Here is a 15,680-nt window from a genome sequence, read left to right as displayed (position 1 = left end):
TAAGCAGACAGGCATGGCTGCCTAGGGTGGTATATTCTTCACAGCAACTCTTTGGTGAGGGGGTGCCTACATACTCTGGAATGGGAAGTTACATGCCTGTAGCAATTTGCAGACTTGGAAAAGATCAAGATTATATAAATCCTTATTTCTGGCTGTTGTGAGGGCTTGGCTTTGCATGGGGATATCTCACTTTGTTCTTAGCTCTTCTCATCCCTTCATCCAGCTTTTGCAGTTGTAGCACCCAAGTGAGCTGCTTCCTTTGCTTTGCAGGACTGCCCGATTGCCTGGGTGAATGTCATGCTCTTTGACTATAAAGACCAGCTGAAAACAGGGGAGTGCTGCTTGCACATGTGGTCCTCCTTTCCAGGTATGTCAGGTGATAGAGCTACTGCACTGTTTTGCATCTTCAGCCTCCACCACAAAGACAGGAGCCCCGCAGCGTTCTGCTTTGTGGTCCAGTAGTTGTAGGAGGGGCCGTAATAGTTCAGACTAGCAGACCCAGTACAGTTACCGCTCTATATTGCGACAGCATCTAGAGCCCTGCTGAGGTGAAGGCCTTGTTTTACTTGGTACTGCATGTATGGTGTAAGAGGTTGCTGTTGTCCTAAAGATGTCATGTATACTTCGCTTCTGAGAAGTCAAGAAAATGCAGTGAGCTGCCCAGGGCCAGGTGGTGTCCAGGGATGGAGCTGGAAGCAGTCTGTTCTCTGCTTTCTGGACCAAAGCTTCAGAACATTTGGGTTCATGGGTTTATGTGCTTTGCTTTTCAGATGAGAAAGGGGAACTTCTGAACCCCATGGGTACGGTACAGTGCAACCCCAACACAGAAAGTGCAGCAGCCTTGGTCATCTGCTTCCCCAGCGTTGCATCACATCCTGTGTATTACCCGTCGTTTGAGCAGGTAGGAGACACAGATGCTTTTTTGGGGAGGCACAGAAATTCCCTAGCTTTGCTGGTGCCAGGAACATGGCACTGTCTCTTGGGTAGCAGTCGACAGGGACTGGATACAAGCAAACTTGATTAATAGATAATATTAATTGAAAATTTGACTTTTTTACTTAACTAATGGACCTTTGAGTGAATACTTTTCCAAGCTGTGAATTACTGAGGTAAAGCTGCTTTCGTAGGTGAGCATTTGTCTAAAAAATGAGTTTAACTGAGCCGCCATTAGGTGGCATTAGGCCCTGTAGGAAGGAAGAGGAGTGAAGGGGAAATGGGTGAAAGTAGAAGCTCCTTCCCTTTCAGCACAGTGTTGACATGCTGTGTGGTATGGGGATTTTCCATCCGTCCCTGCAACTGGCCAGACTCTTCAAGTAGTAGAAGAAAGAAAGGAGATCTGCTGTGCCAGGGACATAGATGCATGCTGCCCCCCGATGCATGTTCTGGCTCAGAAGCTTCAATGGATTGTGCCAGTGGGCAGCATGGCTTGGGTGGTGCTGTCTGCTTGGCAAGCGCATGGCAGTGCTAAGAATCTGGAAGGGCTCATGTTCACAGGCTATGGGGTGTGCGGATGTGCCCTTTTCGGGGAAAGGGCTCGTCCCTTCATTCTTATTACTACCAGGGACGAGGCTCTATGGGCAGTTAGGTTACACCTCTGAGCAGGGTGGTCCTGCCGAGGATGTGACCTACCCTTGGGCTGTGACAGGTGTGATTCCCTTCCCCAGAGGTGGCAAGTGACTGATCTGTAATGGCCTGAAGTGGTGGTGAACTAGAAGTACAGAGGGAATGAGGAGCCTTTCTCAGTCTCTTTGTTTGCATCCTAGCTGCTGGAGTTGGGGAGGAATGGAGAACAACCCCGTGCTGCACCAGAAGATCCTGAGGAGGTGAGTCTTCTGGCAACAGTTTTTCAGCTACATGCAGGCTATGTGCAAGCCTGATTTCACAGGCCAAGTTACATGTTCCCCTGTTACCCCTAGCCAGCTTTTTTCCCCCCAAACTGGGTCATGCCCTAGTCCTGCAAGGTTTCTCTGGGCTGAGCAAGTTCTCTGGGTTGAGACTGAGCCCTGTGTATGCTCTTTCCTTGTGATTCCCATGAGCAGAGGCTGCAACTGAAGGAGATACTGGAACGGAGGAGCCACACTGAACTATATGAGCATGAGAAAGACTTGGTGTGGAAGATGAGATATGATATCCGTGACCAGTACCCACAGGCTTTGGCAAAGCTGCTTATCATCACCAAGTGGAACAAGCATGAAGATGTTGCCCAGGTGAGAGTGCTGGCGTTGGCAGCCAGGGCTCCCTTTTTGATCCATCTCCTGGTATCTATCTATGTTCCCGTGTTATGTTTGGGAGGCAGCTTAGCAAGGGATGTTTCACAGTGGCCCTGTGAAGGTAGGTTTGACATCACTGAGGCTGAGGAATATTTTCTGTTCTCAACTGGTCACTGTGCACGTACGCTGCGTGGTACCCAGCTGAGTTGAGGTTAGGTTCTTCTGGGCTCTGTTCAGCTCTGTGCACTGTCCCAGACTCATTACTGACCAACAGAGTCTTGCTTATTCCCTCTTGAAACTGGAGGCAAGAAAAAAAATATCTGTTTAATTCCACGGCAGAAATAGGATCTAGATTATATAGTCTTTAACTGATAGAGACCAGCACAAGCTACCTGAGGGGGTCAGTGAATCTCTTCCACCAAGCGGCAGACATCCATTAGGGCTGGTGTTGGTGCTGCTCATTCCTCCTTACTTCAGGAGCTTTGACAGGACCTTCTAAATGGCCCTTTCTAGTCTACATTATTATGCTGCAGAAAAGTGCTTTTTCCAAATTGCTCATTACGCTAATTGTGGTACAGCAAATACAACCCTGCCGTGGACTTAGGTGGCTCCACCTGTCAGCCTTGCTAGAAAATTTGAACTGATGTTTTTTGACCTGGTGTCTGCAAACTTGCTCTGAGGCATCTATAAATAGTGACACAGCCCTCAAAGAGCTGCTTTTCCATCAGTAGAATTTTAGATTTATACCCATTGTCATAAAAAACTTGTTCCTTTTTTTGCTTTTTTTCCTTTCCCCCCCTTACAGATGATTTCTCTGCTTCAAACCTGGCCAGAGTTGCCTGTCCTGAATGCCTTGGAGCTGCTGGATTTTAGCTTTCCTGACCGTTACGTTGGCTCCTTTGCTATCAACTCATTAAAGAAGCTGACGTAAGTGCTATCCACAAGGGATATGCAGAGCCCCTTTCTATTTACGTTTAGTGCTGCTGAGGGGACTGCAAGCAATCTGACAGTCTTGTCTTTACAAGTACATTTGTTGCAGTAAAGATAAATTTGTCTTGGCTTTTTCCATTCTGTCCACAGAGATCACGATGTGTTCCAATACCTGCTACAGCTTGTCCAGGTGCTTAAGTATGAATCCTACTTAGACTGTGAATTAACCAAGTTCCTGCTGGACAGGGCGCTATCCAACCGCAAGATCGGCCACTTCCTCTTCTGGCACCTGAGGTAAAGAGCAAACGTTTTGGGCTTTTTAGTGATCAAGTGAAACCAGCAGTTACTGGTTTCCTCATTGCTCTGTGGAGTGAGGTAGCAAGCATGTCTGTATGTATACATGCCGGGGTATTTATTTAAAGGCTGTCCATCGGCTAGTGTCTTTCATCAGAGCATCGGTGGGATATCCTTGTCACCACCAAAAGCCAGGAGCTGTAGCTTTTGATGTTGGGAGGCTGAATAAAGATTATTCCAGAAGGACACAAAATCTTTGTTTGCTTGTTACTTTTTAATTTTGTTGTGGTGATGGTGTTTGGATTAGGTTTTGTTTTCAGAATTTTTTTTATATATATATATATGTACACATGCCTGTGAGTTGAAATCTACTTTGGACACCTGTGGCCACCTGCCAGTTCTGGGCTATAGGCTCCGAACTGTCCTTGCTCCTGAAGTAATGTTCTCAAAGGAGTGGTTAGCAATTTAGTCATCCAGAAGGATGTCTCATCACTTCAAGCAATGGTTTTGCTACATCATCTTCTGGGGTGGGTGCATTTTTTTTTTCCTTCCCCCTCCCCAGTACATAGAAAGACTAATATATATAAAGCTTATATATGTATGTAAAGATACATATATATATATATAACTAATATGAAGTTAATATATATAGTATATATATTTATTATTCATGTATATCTATAAAACTTATCTATGTATATATATAAAGCTAATATTCTGCACTCTCCTCTTCCCCCCCCTTGTGCTGGCATGAATGGGAGAATTAGTCAGTCACTGCAGTGAGTCACAATTGCTTTAACCTCCCTTCTTCTCTTAGGTCAGAAATGCATGTTCCTGCAGTTGCCTTGAGGTTTGGCCTGATCCTGGAAGCATACTGCAGAGGCAGCACCCACCATATGAAAGTTTTGATGAAACAGGTAAAAATTGCTTTCAGCGATAAGGTTGACTTCCCTCTTCCTTGGAGCTAGTTCTCAGCTTTTCCAACTTAATGTTATCAATAATACAAAAAAGCGCCCTATAACTGCTATGTTGGTTTTGGCATATCCTATTAAGAGCCGAGACTTCCTCATCACATGTGACTTTGCTCATCTCTTACTCACCCACACATGTCCCACGCGACTATGTGTCTGGAATGGTTTGAAGTGTTCAAAGACTGCTGCTGTTATTAGATGAGTTGAATGAGTTACCATTTAGTAGGGGCTGATCACAGCTGGTTGTCTGATCCAGAGCAGTGCACTCTTGCCTTCAGTTGCTGTGTGGAGGTAATCCTGCTCTTCACCCAGTCTCAAAAACTAATCTGTTATCCATCAAGGATCACTGTACCTGATTCACAAGTGAGGGACTCGCCTATACGTGAAGTCATATCTAGGATGTGCCCACAAACCAGTGCTGCTTCTGTTTTCAAGACCGAGTGGCATTTTTGCATAACTCTCCAAAAGCTTCGAAGGGCAAGGGCTATAGGTCTCAGCTCTCCCAGCCAGTGCACCTCACTTCTTCCTTTGGTGCTTGATAATGTGCATTATTCCTGGTGCAGTTGTTACCTTGCAGTGCATTTGTGCCCAGCAGAAGATCCATGACTGATTATGGATCTCCCTCAAGCAGATACATATTGCAACCAAGCAAATTTAGTAGTGAAATTGCCACAGGTTGAATGGAAGATAAGAGATACAACCAAGGTTTACATTTCACAGTAGATGTTAATAGTTTTTAAACCTCCAGGAATTTCCCTTGTCAACCATTTTCCATCCCTCTCTTTGTTCAGGGAGAAGCACTCAACAAGATGAAAGCTCTGAATGACTTTGTTAAAGCAAGTTCTCAGAAGGCCACCAAGCCTCAAACCAAGGAGATGATGCATGTGTGCATGAAGCAGGAAACCTACCTTGAAGCACTTTCCCACCTCCAGTCCCCCCTGAACCCAAACATTATCCTCGCTGAAGTTTGGTAAGGACGATAGCTGCCTCTCCTAACTTGTGCTGCAGACTTTGTTCAGCAGTAGAGTCAGGCTTCTGGTTACCCCACAAGGTCCTCTTTTCTCCTGGAAGTCACCAGTGTGTTAGGATTTGTAGATGCTGTTGAATTTGCAGCTTAGATGGCCACTTTTTTAATAAATGGAAACTCTGATGGTAATGTTTTTGTTTCCTCTAGCGTGGATCAGTGCACCTTTATGGACTCCAAAATGAAACCTTTATGGATTGTGTTTAATAATGAAGAGACAGGTCGAGGTGGTGTGGGTATTATTTTTAAAAATGGAGATGGTAAGTCTTTAAAGGAAATGTTTTCACAGGCATGATAGTCTCAAATATTTATTATGGTGAGTGGGCCTAAATATGGACCATGAAGATGTTATGTGAGGGCCATCAACATGGGGTTTTTTTGACAGTAATCTGGAGATGTAGTAAACTCTTCTCTAGGTTGCACTTGCATTCCTCTTCATTAGAGATTTTAGCACAGTAGTAGCTGCGTACCCTTGCACAGTAAAAAGAAACCTGATGTGAGGTCGGAAGGAGCTACAGCAGTCCAAGCTTTGTAGGGTTGGAGGGGCTCCTGCTCACTGTTGTATCACCTTGACTGCTATGGGAAGAGCTTTGGCAAAGTGAAGTAGCACATACCTCCGTTAGTATTATCGTGTGTGAGTTACGGTGTCAGGTATGGTGGCTTTACGCTGTTACTGCACTAGTAGACATTGTTCTGTGCTGATGTTCTTTACCAGCTAGACCTAGCAAGTGACAAACTTGGCAAAGGTCCCTCTAGCAGCCTGCTTCCTTCAGGGGCAGAACAAGTGGCACCTGCAAGAGCACAAGAGGAGGAGAGCATGGGAGGTACTTACGACCCTCTTTTCTTTTGTAATACTGCACAGATCTTCGTCAGGATATGCTGACTCTGCAGATGATCCAGTTGATGGACATCCTGTGGAAGCAGGAGGGCCTGGACCTGAGGTGAGTCACATGCGCTCACAGTTGTCCTACTGCAACGATGTATCATGTGTGGTGAGGCCGTTTTGTCTGCAAGCTTATTTTGTCCCTGACAGGTCTGTGTAGTATTCTGTGAGCAGCTAGTCAGGTTTTGTGGTACTGAGTAGAAATGCAGAGTAGGTATGGAGCAGACGTGGCAGACAAGGGAAAGCTTAAAAGTCAACACAACCCAATTCTGGGCAAGATTTCAGAGGAAGGGTTTCTTTCATCTCTGCAGGATGACCCCTTATGGCTGCCTCTCCACAGGAGACAAGACTGGACTGATAGAAGTGGTCATGCATTCAGACACCATTGCCAACATCCAGCTGAACAAGAGCAACATGGTGGCCACTGCAGCCTTCAACAAGGATGCACTGCTGAACTGGCTAAAATCCAAGAACCCGGGGTAAGTGGGCTTACCTTTTACTCAGTGCCGTTTTACTGCTTCTTTTCATCTAGAGAAGTTTCTTCCTGCTTTCCTCAGCTTTTTCCTTCAATTATGCATATATTTCCATGCTGTCCTATGATATCGATGGCTGCTTCCCTGCCTGGCCCCATGTGGATCTGTATGGGTCCTGAGCAGAAGTGGAGGCTTCTGGGTTACTGTGTGCAAGCTTTTTTGATCTTCCATAGCCTAAGGTAGCACTGTCCCCAGGCTGGATCCAAGCCTTGATCTTGCCCTTGGCCCTGTTACTTTCTCCAGAAATAGTCAGTCAGCATGGGGGCAGCTGGAAGGAGATGCAGGAGGGGTAATGCCAAAATGGGGAGGTGAAAAAAACGAGTGGCTGTGTTGCTTGGGGGTTTACTAGATACAGAAACACACAGCCACAACACATCACGCTGCTCTGAAGTAACAGGGTGCCAACAGGAATCATTCTGGGAGCACACTCCATCTTTTGGATCTGTGAAGATCTGGGAATGAGTTTATCTAGTAGAGACCAAACCATTTTTGTTGAGGTAGTGGACATGCCCTCATCCAGACCCCTCCAGTTACAAGAGAGTTGTTTTTTCAGCTAGTTTTTGTAAAGCACAGGTGGGAGTACTGCCTCTGGAGAGCACTATGGGAAATTCAAATGCGATTCCCTTACCTTCTGCAGGTTTGCATGGGGGAAGCTATAAAAACAACTGCCCCAGTGGTGAAATACTACTGTTCAAAGTAAAATTCTCTTTCGATCTTTTTCTTACCCTCTTTAGTGATGCATTAGAACAAGCTATAGAGGAGTTCACTCTGTCCTGTGCTGGGTACTGCGTGGCAACATATGTGCTGGGGATAGGTGACCGGCACAGTGACAACATCATGATCCGGGAAACTGGACAGGTACGGGGATTTGCTGCTGTGGTTGAAGTACTGGAAGAGGGGCATAAATGCTGCTTAGCAGGGGACAGACGCATCCCAGTCCAATCCTACTGCTGAGGAGTGTGCCTCACCTTCCAGCTGAAAGGCAGACTGGACGAATATTCTCAATAGCTTCTATCATTAAGAGTGTAAACACAGTTCTGTAATTTGAATTACAATTCGGTAAGCATCACTGGCATCAGCTGCTGCTGTTAATACCTACTTTGAAATTACAGTGGAGCAATTCAGACCTAAAATTGTCTGCAGATGCAAACTCAAGCACTGTACTTACCAATCTGAGGACTTGGCTTCAGCAGTCACAAATTGCTTCTAGTTGCTAGGTAAGATCCTCAGTTACTTATCCAAGCTGATAGATTTATAGTCTTCCTCCTAGAAAAAATGTTTTGATTTTAAAAAAAATGAATGCAAGTGATCAGCATGGTTTTAATTTCATGTTGATACCTGTACTGATTCCTCTACTCCTCTGCTCTGCAAGAGTAGCTTGGAAGGAAGATAAAGGGCAAAACTAGGAAAAAGAAAATCCCTTTTTGACAGGATGTGTACTAAACTACATCAATAATGGTAAAGGGGGAAGTCTACGCTGTCTTTCTTTCTTACTTGTGAATTCTACAAAGCCTTAAACAGCCCTGTGCTAGATGGTGCAAGGTAAGTCTCCCACAGGTCCAGTGAAGTCAGCTAGTTAGTATTTAACAGTAAGAAATTGGCTGCTGATGTTCTGAGACTCATCTTGCTCAGGTAGGTGCAGCTGCCTGCCTGCACTCTTTCTATGTAGCATCCTGCTCCTCTACATCTTATTCCCGTAAATCGAGCGGTCATGGTGAAAGAAACCCACTAGTGCCTTCATTTTGGGGTCGCAGCAAGGACAGGGGCGCTGTGTCATTTGCTAACAAGACACTAACGCTGTCTAGCAGCAGCCCCCACCTAGGGCTGCCTCTCCTCCACATTTAGCAGAGGCCACTCGGTTGCTTGTCCCCTTGAGGGAGCCGATGCCCTGCGGTCCGCAGACCTGGGGTTTGGATGTCGGGGGTTTACAGCAACTCTGCAAAAATCACCATAGTGTGCAAAATTGCCAGGGTGTGCAAAATTGCCATAGTGCGCAAGGTTCTGCACAGGATCCTCCTTCCCACCACTGCACGAGGGGTGCGATGACTTCACTGTGCTTGGTATTTAAAAAAAAAAAAAAAAAAAAAAAGGGAGGGGGAAAAAGCCTTACCTGAGCAAGGAATATTTTGTGGCAACTTCAAGACAGGACATCTTTCCACACGCTGTCTTGGACTCAGGCTGCATGGGTAGGGTGCCCATTTTAGTTCCCTTTCTGCTTCTACTAGTGCCGTGCTACAGCTTTAGAAAAGCCAAAGCCAGAGATTTCTTCAGATATACCAAGTATTGGATAGACAAGTACCTTTTCTGTTCTGTCCGTCACCTAATGAAACTAAAGAGTATCTTGGGAAGTAAACGCTGCCTCTTATCCCAAAGGAGTGCTGTAGGAGAGGTCATTTTTCTCCCTCCCAAACTCCTATGGTCATTATCTTTTGAATACAGTAACTGTGAAGAGAACACAACATCTGTCAGCTATAAAAGATACTATTCTGAAAAAAAAAATAATTCTTCCTTCTTTCCAGCTGTTCCATATTGATTTTGGTCACTTTTTGGGGAACTTCAAGACTAAATTTGGTATTAACAGAGAACGAGTTCCTTTCATCTTAACCTATGACTTTGTGCACGTCATCCAGCAAGGAAAAACTAACAACAATGAGAAGTTTGAAAGGTAGGTGTTAGTAGTTAAATTTGACTTAAGCTTTTTGAGCTCCAGGTTTTCAGAATTTATTTCTGAATCCAGTGATAAGTAGCCTATAGCTGTCTACACACACAAAAATAAATAAGTATCTACCTGTTAGAAAGGGTGAAAGAGCTTGGTAGCCATCAGTGCAGACAGCAGGGTTCAGACTAATACGTAGTTTTGCTTTATGAAATGGTATAGCTTGCAGTCTTCATGCCTTTGCCTCGTCTGCCTTTCTGAACAGATTCAGGGGTTATTGTGAAAAGGCCTATATGATTCTGAGGCGCCACGGTCTCCTCTTCCTGCACTTGTTTGCACTGATGAAAGCTGCTGGCCTGCCGGAGCTCAGCTGCTCTAAAGACATTCAGTATTTAAAGGTAAGAGAAGCAGAGCCCAGATACAGTTATAAACCAAATACCTGCTCTTGTAGCTTGGTAGGAGGAGGAGTTCAGCAGGGAAGGGGCTATTATCAGAAGCAAGTGAGTAACGTCTGGCGTTCGTGGTGAAGGACATAAGAAATGCCGGGTACGGCTGCTCAGGAAGTAACTTCAGATACTTCAGCACAAAAGACAGTAGGTCCCTTGTAGAACCAGCTTGTGGGAAACAGAGCTCTGCGGTTGTGATTCATTCCCTGTTCCCAGCTGGCCTCCTAAAGTACAACCGCCTAGCCCTGGCCAGCTGGAAGTGCAGCCTTCTACAGGTGCACTAAAAATCCTTCTGTTTCCCTGTGCCCAACATAAGCATGTACTTATTCAGCGGAATGAAAAAAACTCATGCAGGTACAGTAACAGTTCAAAACAGTTCACGGCTACTTGTTTCCTACTCGGTGCTCTTTCTATGGAGTTATTTCTTAGTGAGTAAACATCTTAGTAGTTGAGCAGTTAATTGTTCAGTTGCACTTTCAGCGAGGCTACACTGATTCCTGCCTCTTACCTTCAGGATTCCCTGGCTCTTGGGAAAACAGATGAGGAGGCACTGAAGCACTTCAGACTAAAGTTTAACGAAGCCCTGCGAGAGAGCTGGAAAACCAAAGTGAACTGGCTGGCACACAACGTATCCAAAGATAACAGACAGTAGAGCAACACGAGCCTGTCCACTTGCTCCAAGAGAATGTAATACCTGCACTGAGTCTGGCAGTTGTAGACAGGTTTTTAAAGACTGATGAATGTTGCCATGTTGAAGATCCCCCACCTGCGTTCCCAGAGATCAGACCTTTCCACAGGACTGAAAAATTGTTGGACTGTCATCAGCCACATAATCATGTCTGCTGTAGATCTTTGGGGGACAAGGGAGAGACGTGAGGCAATAAAATTACTGCATACAGTGAAAGGTAGGTAGATGTACTGTACCCTTAAGGATGTGTTGAGCTTCAAATACACCTTCTAATGGAAGAGTGCAGGCAGTTGCAACATCCTTCTGGCATGTTCATGTGCGTATTTCTATTTTCTTGAAAATTTAGCTGACCACTGAGAACCTTCTATCCCTGTAGTTCTTATACTATAGCCCGTCTTCTAGGTCCCTACTGTTACAGCTCAGCGGCATTAACTTCACCATGTGATTGTGCCTCCTACCCTGTTCCCACGTACACCAAGGTAGGTCAGCTTAAATCACCACTGGAACAGACTGGGACAAATTGTTATACTCTGCATTGTGACAGGGTGAAAATACCCACGCGGTCACACTGCTCGCGCTCTGCTACAGAGGCCAGAGCGTTCTGAAACTGAACTGGAACCCCAGTATGGCTGTCGAAACACTGATGCCACAAGAACAGGCTTGGATTGGCTGGTGGGAAAGCAAACAGAAACACCTAACCCAAGTCAGACTTCAGTTCAGTCTCAGCAGTTCCTGGGTTTCTGCAATTATTCTGTTTTTAAGCCTGAAAACAGTAAGATTGCTTTTTCAAAATTGGCACGTAATGCTGGTTGCTACATGTACCTCCTGTTGGGGTGCATCAGGGCTGCTTTGCCACCTGGTTTCCCTGCAACGCGTGCGCGCAGGGCGCTGGCCTACACCTACGTAACGGCAGGGACACAGCACTAACTCCAGTGTCAGCTGGGACGGATGGCACCGTTCTGTGCCCAAGTCCTTTGGCCAGCCTGCCTTCCTGCGTAAGGGCAGAGGAGTGCCGCATGAGTGGGTTTAACACTGAAACACACACCGTAAGTTGTATCTCAAGTCTCATCTTCTTACAAACACATTCCCTGTTCCTTTCCGCACTTTTCCTCCTTTCAGCCATGCTACACGACTCCTTGTCTGTTACTGGAGCTGGTGTGCAAAGACTGTCCCTATGGGGGTCAGCCAGAGCGCAAGCTGCCGTCCTCTGGGCTGGTATCTAAATCAAACCGTTGACTCCAGCCTCCTCCCGTTCTCACTGCCACCTCCCTCCCAGGCAGGATCTATCCCATCTCCCACAGGGTGCTGTGATCAATCACCCGTTTCTATTCATGTGTCGTATTTTTGTGTCCAGCTAGTGTCCTCACCTCGTGAGCAGTTCTGGGCACTGCTGTTGCACAGGGACAGATGAACAGGAGCCACTGCTGCGTCACTGCTGCCACTCGGTGCCTCCCACGGTAGCAAGTGATGCACCTCGTAGGCAGCCTACGGGTCCTGCCGGAAGACAGGTGGAGCGGTGTGGTTGGTACCTGCGTCCCTTAGCAGTCCCCTGGGGGTCCACCTCCCCTTTCCCCATGTTCTCCGCATCAGGTTCCTATGGAGGTGCTGCCATTCCTGCCTTTTAAGGAATAGCATAGTGTAATTTTCAAGACACCCCTGAAGCTGAATCCTGTATTTGATTTGTATGCCCTTAACTAGGTTGAGCAATTTTAATTTACTCACAGAACTGTTTTTTAAACTTTTTTTTAAAATCTACATAAGTAAGCCCAAGTGAAAAATAGACATTTCAGATCCTGTTTCTCAGGTGACAAGAGATGCATGTACTGTCAAAAATGATACACTACTTTCTGGTGTAAACTGAGCTTTCATGTCTAGTTTGAAATTCCTACAAAACCAGCAAGGTTAAGGCAGAGACTGAATGGGCCCGTTTATTTTTAATAGATCTTCCCTGTCATGGGATGACTTTGATTAGATGCTATTTTTACATCCAGCATATAGGCACAACTCATTCCTGACTTTCAGCTCTTTTTAATACTTAAAAATTAAAGTAAGTTCACTTTTTTTTTGGTGTGTTAAGAGGACAATTTCAAATACATTAGCTCTGCAGCTGACAAAGAACAAAGTTAATACTGCCTTAAAAAAAATAACTTCTACCCCAAGCAGAAGTCAATAGTAGTAGGTAACGCTAGAGGTTTGGTCAGTGAACGAACACCTTTAATAAACCCTCCCCTCGTTCCCTTTACATACAAACAGATATGAGCAGATTATGGTTTAGCGTTATGCTGTTGCTAATTTAAATTCTGATTTAAAGTGCCCTTTCCTTTCATAAAAAGACATTATGCTATAAAGGCTATTCTATACTGGTTTGTATACGTCAATATAAAGCTCTCATAGAGCACCTGTTACTAGAAGCAACAGTTATACAGAAGACAATTGATTTTAACTTCACAGAACCCTTGGAGATCCCTTGTTTCTACACCTTTCAAATGATACTGTATGTGACTGAGAAGGGGCGAGAACGTTTCAAGACAGAAAGGTGTGTACCCTTCCGAGTGAGCCCAGCTTACTTACCAGCACATTCCTCTAACAGTTCTTCAGCATACCCAGCAGTACAGACGGTACGTTTGCAGCAATTGCTCTTGCTGTATTGGCTCAGTTACAGACCCAGCTTAGCCAGAACTGAAAGCTCGCTTCACGTCTTCGTGTAACTATGCATTTGACCATAACACTAGGAAAAAACCACCGTGTAAATGTGTTCAGATTGACCTGCAGGAAAGAAAACTACTGTCTATCTTGACTGGAGCCAGCACTCTAGAACTGCTGCTGCTTCTAGAGATCAGACTAAAAGAAACTTCCTGCAGCCTTCGCGTGTCGTCCTCAGAGGTCAGCTCTCCGCAGTGGGCTGTAACTGGCCCTCACTCGTGGTTCTCCTGAGTCTGGGGTATTACAGTCGTCTTGCACTGCACAACAGACAGCGATCGCAGGTTTCAAATAAAGTCCTAAACAGTGAATCCGTATTTGCCATTTGCAGTACGGTACTATGAAACTAAACTGGTTAAGATAATATCAGAGCAAACAGTCAGGACCTATTTTTGTAAAGCTGTTTTAAGTATTAGAAGAATAATTTTCCTTTCCTATGCCAGATTATAGCCTCAAGCTTCACAGGCTAGGAGGGTGCTGAGTGTCACGATTTAAACTAGGAGTAGGAAGCTTGTATCTCTTACATCCAATTATAAAAAAAAAAATCCATAACCATGACGACTTCACAAATGCAGAAATTTCCATGAGGTAGCAAGTTACCGCCCATCAGCTGCTCTCCCACGACCGACAGCAAGTCTGTGTCTTCACAGCACGATGCTGCTCTGCACCAGCTGACCACTCTGTTGCTCTACCTTGGTTTTTTTCCCCCAGAAGGACAGGTCACGCGATGCTCACTCCCAGTCAGCGTGCAGGACTAATGCACACCGCGCCTGGTAAGCGCCTTGTTCGTACCACGTTGCCAGCCCTCCAGGACAATGCTTTTAAAAGGTTCCACCATTGTCCTCTAATGATTTGGTGCCATCTTTTGTAATTTGAGGGTTTTGTTAAGAGCCCGATCTGTGGAGACCAGGCATTCTGCAACCAAGCTTAACGGAGTATTTAGAAAATTGGCCTCAGTCATGGAATAAAATAAGGTTGGCGGGGATTCTCCTGAAATACTTAACAGGAAATGCAAAAAGGAACACAGAAGCCCAGCACTCAAGCTCTAACAGTTGGTTTGATTTTAGAAATATGGTAGGAGTTAAGAGCTCTGTTCGTGTTGATCAGACAGTTGAGAAAAAGAGTCCTGCACTCATCTAAACCACTGCTGCCCCGGCAGGGAGAGGCAGGCACTCACGACCTCTTTGTATTCCCTCTCTCAGGGGCATGCCCAGGTTTGCTTCCCTGCAGCCACACATCTTTGCTCCATTTTAGAGAACAGATCAATATTGTTATTTCCTTCCTTATTAAATTAACGGAGCAAAAAGTATGCAACAGTATCAGGCCACATGCAGGCTGAGAAGCACCAAACCACAACCACATCAGTGGTTTGCACATTCTTGTGGAAGGGAAGAAACATGCTACAGTGAATGGAGAAGCAATTCTCAGTGTTGCCACAAACTGGTAACTCGGGACGCTGCCTGTTACACTGCAGCGAGGCAGCTTTGCCCAGTCATCTCCTTCGTCACCCTCACCTACTTGGTTTACAGGCTGGCAGCCGTACATGCCCTCAGCCCTTGTTTTGGTAACGTTTCCGGAAAACTCAGGCCCCAATACCATTTTAGAGAAGCACAGCACAGCAGTGGCTCGTGTCATCCACCCTTCAATTTCAGAAGTGCAATAATACAAGTTGTATCGGTGTAAACTGCAGGAACTGCGCAATTCCAAAGGCGTTTCTCCACCCAGCACGGTTTTAGAGAGAGGTTACTTAAGTCTAGAAAATTGACTTACCTACAAGAAGTAAAAATACCAATGAGTCAAGTGGACCTTCTTCCTTGTACACCCCTGGAGCAGCATCCTGAATGACACTCCTGGTGGCTGTATCAGGTAGCAAAGGACCTCCGACTCCAAATGTCCAATGCAGCAGCTCACCTGACAGTTTTCAGCAAGTTGAATTGTACTGAAGATGGAAACTTAAATCACTTTTGAAAATATTAATTTCACTATAAATAGCTTCTGATTTTATAAATATGCTCAAAATGATACCCCTTTCTATTTATTTAGAGACGTTTCTGTGATTATTTTTTTTAACTCTGTACAAACTGATTGTGCTTATTCTGTTGCCTTTGAAAAAAGAAGTATTTTTTTAAGCCAAGCCACAGTTCTGTAACAAGAGAATGTTTACATGTTTAACGTTTCATTTGCTTTAGGTACATGTTTTGTAAGTAAAAAAATAAACTGATAAATTGTACATACATGCTGCCGAAGTCTTAACTGTGCTTTAGAGATCAATGAGAACAAAACTCTTCTACCAGCGGAAGCAAATTAACACAGTTAATATAACTTGAGTCAACTTTGTTCCATTC

The 15,680-nt window shown here is 45.1% G+C and overlaps 1 protein-coding gene across 10 annotated transcripts in view; it reads left to right on the top strand.

Moving 5' to 3' along the window:
- Positions 1–15,565, top strand: part of PIK3CD (phosphatidylinositol-4,5-bisphosphate 3-kinase catalytic subunit delta) — a 59,231-nt gene extending 43,666 nt beyond the window's left edge. For 9 of the 10 annotated variants that reach the window (XM_056330551.1, XM_056330548.1, XM_056330549.1 and 6 more), the window contains 15 exons: positions 271–367; positions 771–901; positions 1,764–1,823; positions 2,040–2,207; positions 3,016–3,137; positions 3,291–3,434; positions 4,252–4,351; positions 5,197–5,375; positions 5,580–5,689; positions 6,292–6,370; positions 6,624–6,791; positions 7,580–7,703; positions 9,365–9,510; positions 9,767–9,899; positions 10,462–15,565. In XM_056330551.1, coding sequence (XP_056186526.1) covers positions 271–367; positions 771–901; positions 1,764–1,823; positions 2,040–2,207; positions 3,016–3,137; positions 3,291–3,434; positions 4,252–4,351; positions 5,197–5,375; positions 5,580–5,689; positions 6,292–6,370; positions 6,624–6,791; positions 7,580–7,703; positions 9,365–9,510; positions 9,767–9,899; positions 10,462–10,599 — 1,899 coding nt within the window. In that variant the 3' untranslated portion in view covers positions 10,600–15,565. Of the gene's footprint in view, positions 1–270; positions 368–770; positions 902–1,763; positions 1,824–2,039; positions 2,208–3,015; positions 3,138–3,290; positions 3,435–4,251; positions 4,352–5,196; positions 5,376–5,579; positions 5,690–6,291; positions 6,371–6,623; positions 6,792–7,579; positions 7,704–9,364; positions 9,511–9,766; positions 9,900–10,461 lie in introns of those variants that run through there. The other variant, XM_056330552.1, reaches the window with a different exon arrangement.
- Positions 15,566–15,680: the final 115 nt, after the last annotated feature.

The sequence above is a fragment of the Falco biarmicus genome, chromosome 3 (genome assembly GCF_023638135.1).
Source record: "Falco biarmicus isolate bFalBia1 chromosome 3, bFalBia1.pri, whole genome shotgun sequence".
Lineage (NCBI taxonomy): Eukaryota > Metazoa > Chordata > Aves > Falconiformes > Falconidae > Falco > Falco biarmicus.
The sequence above is the reverse complement of the archived record's forward strand: the minus strand, read 5'-3'. Positions and strand labels throughout refer to the sequence as shown.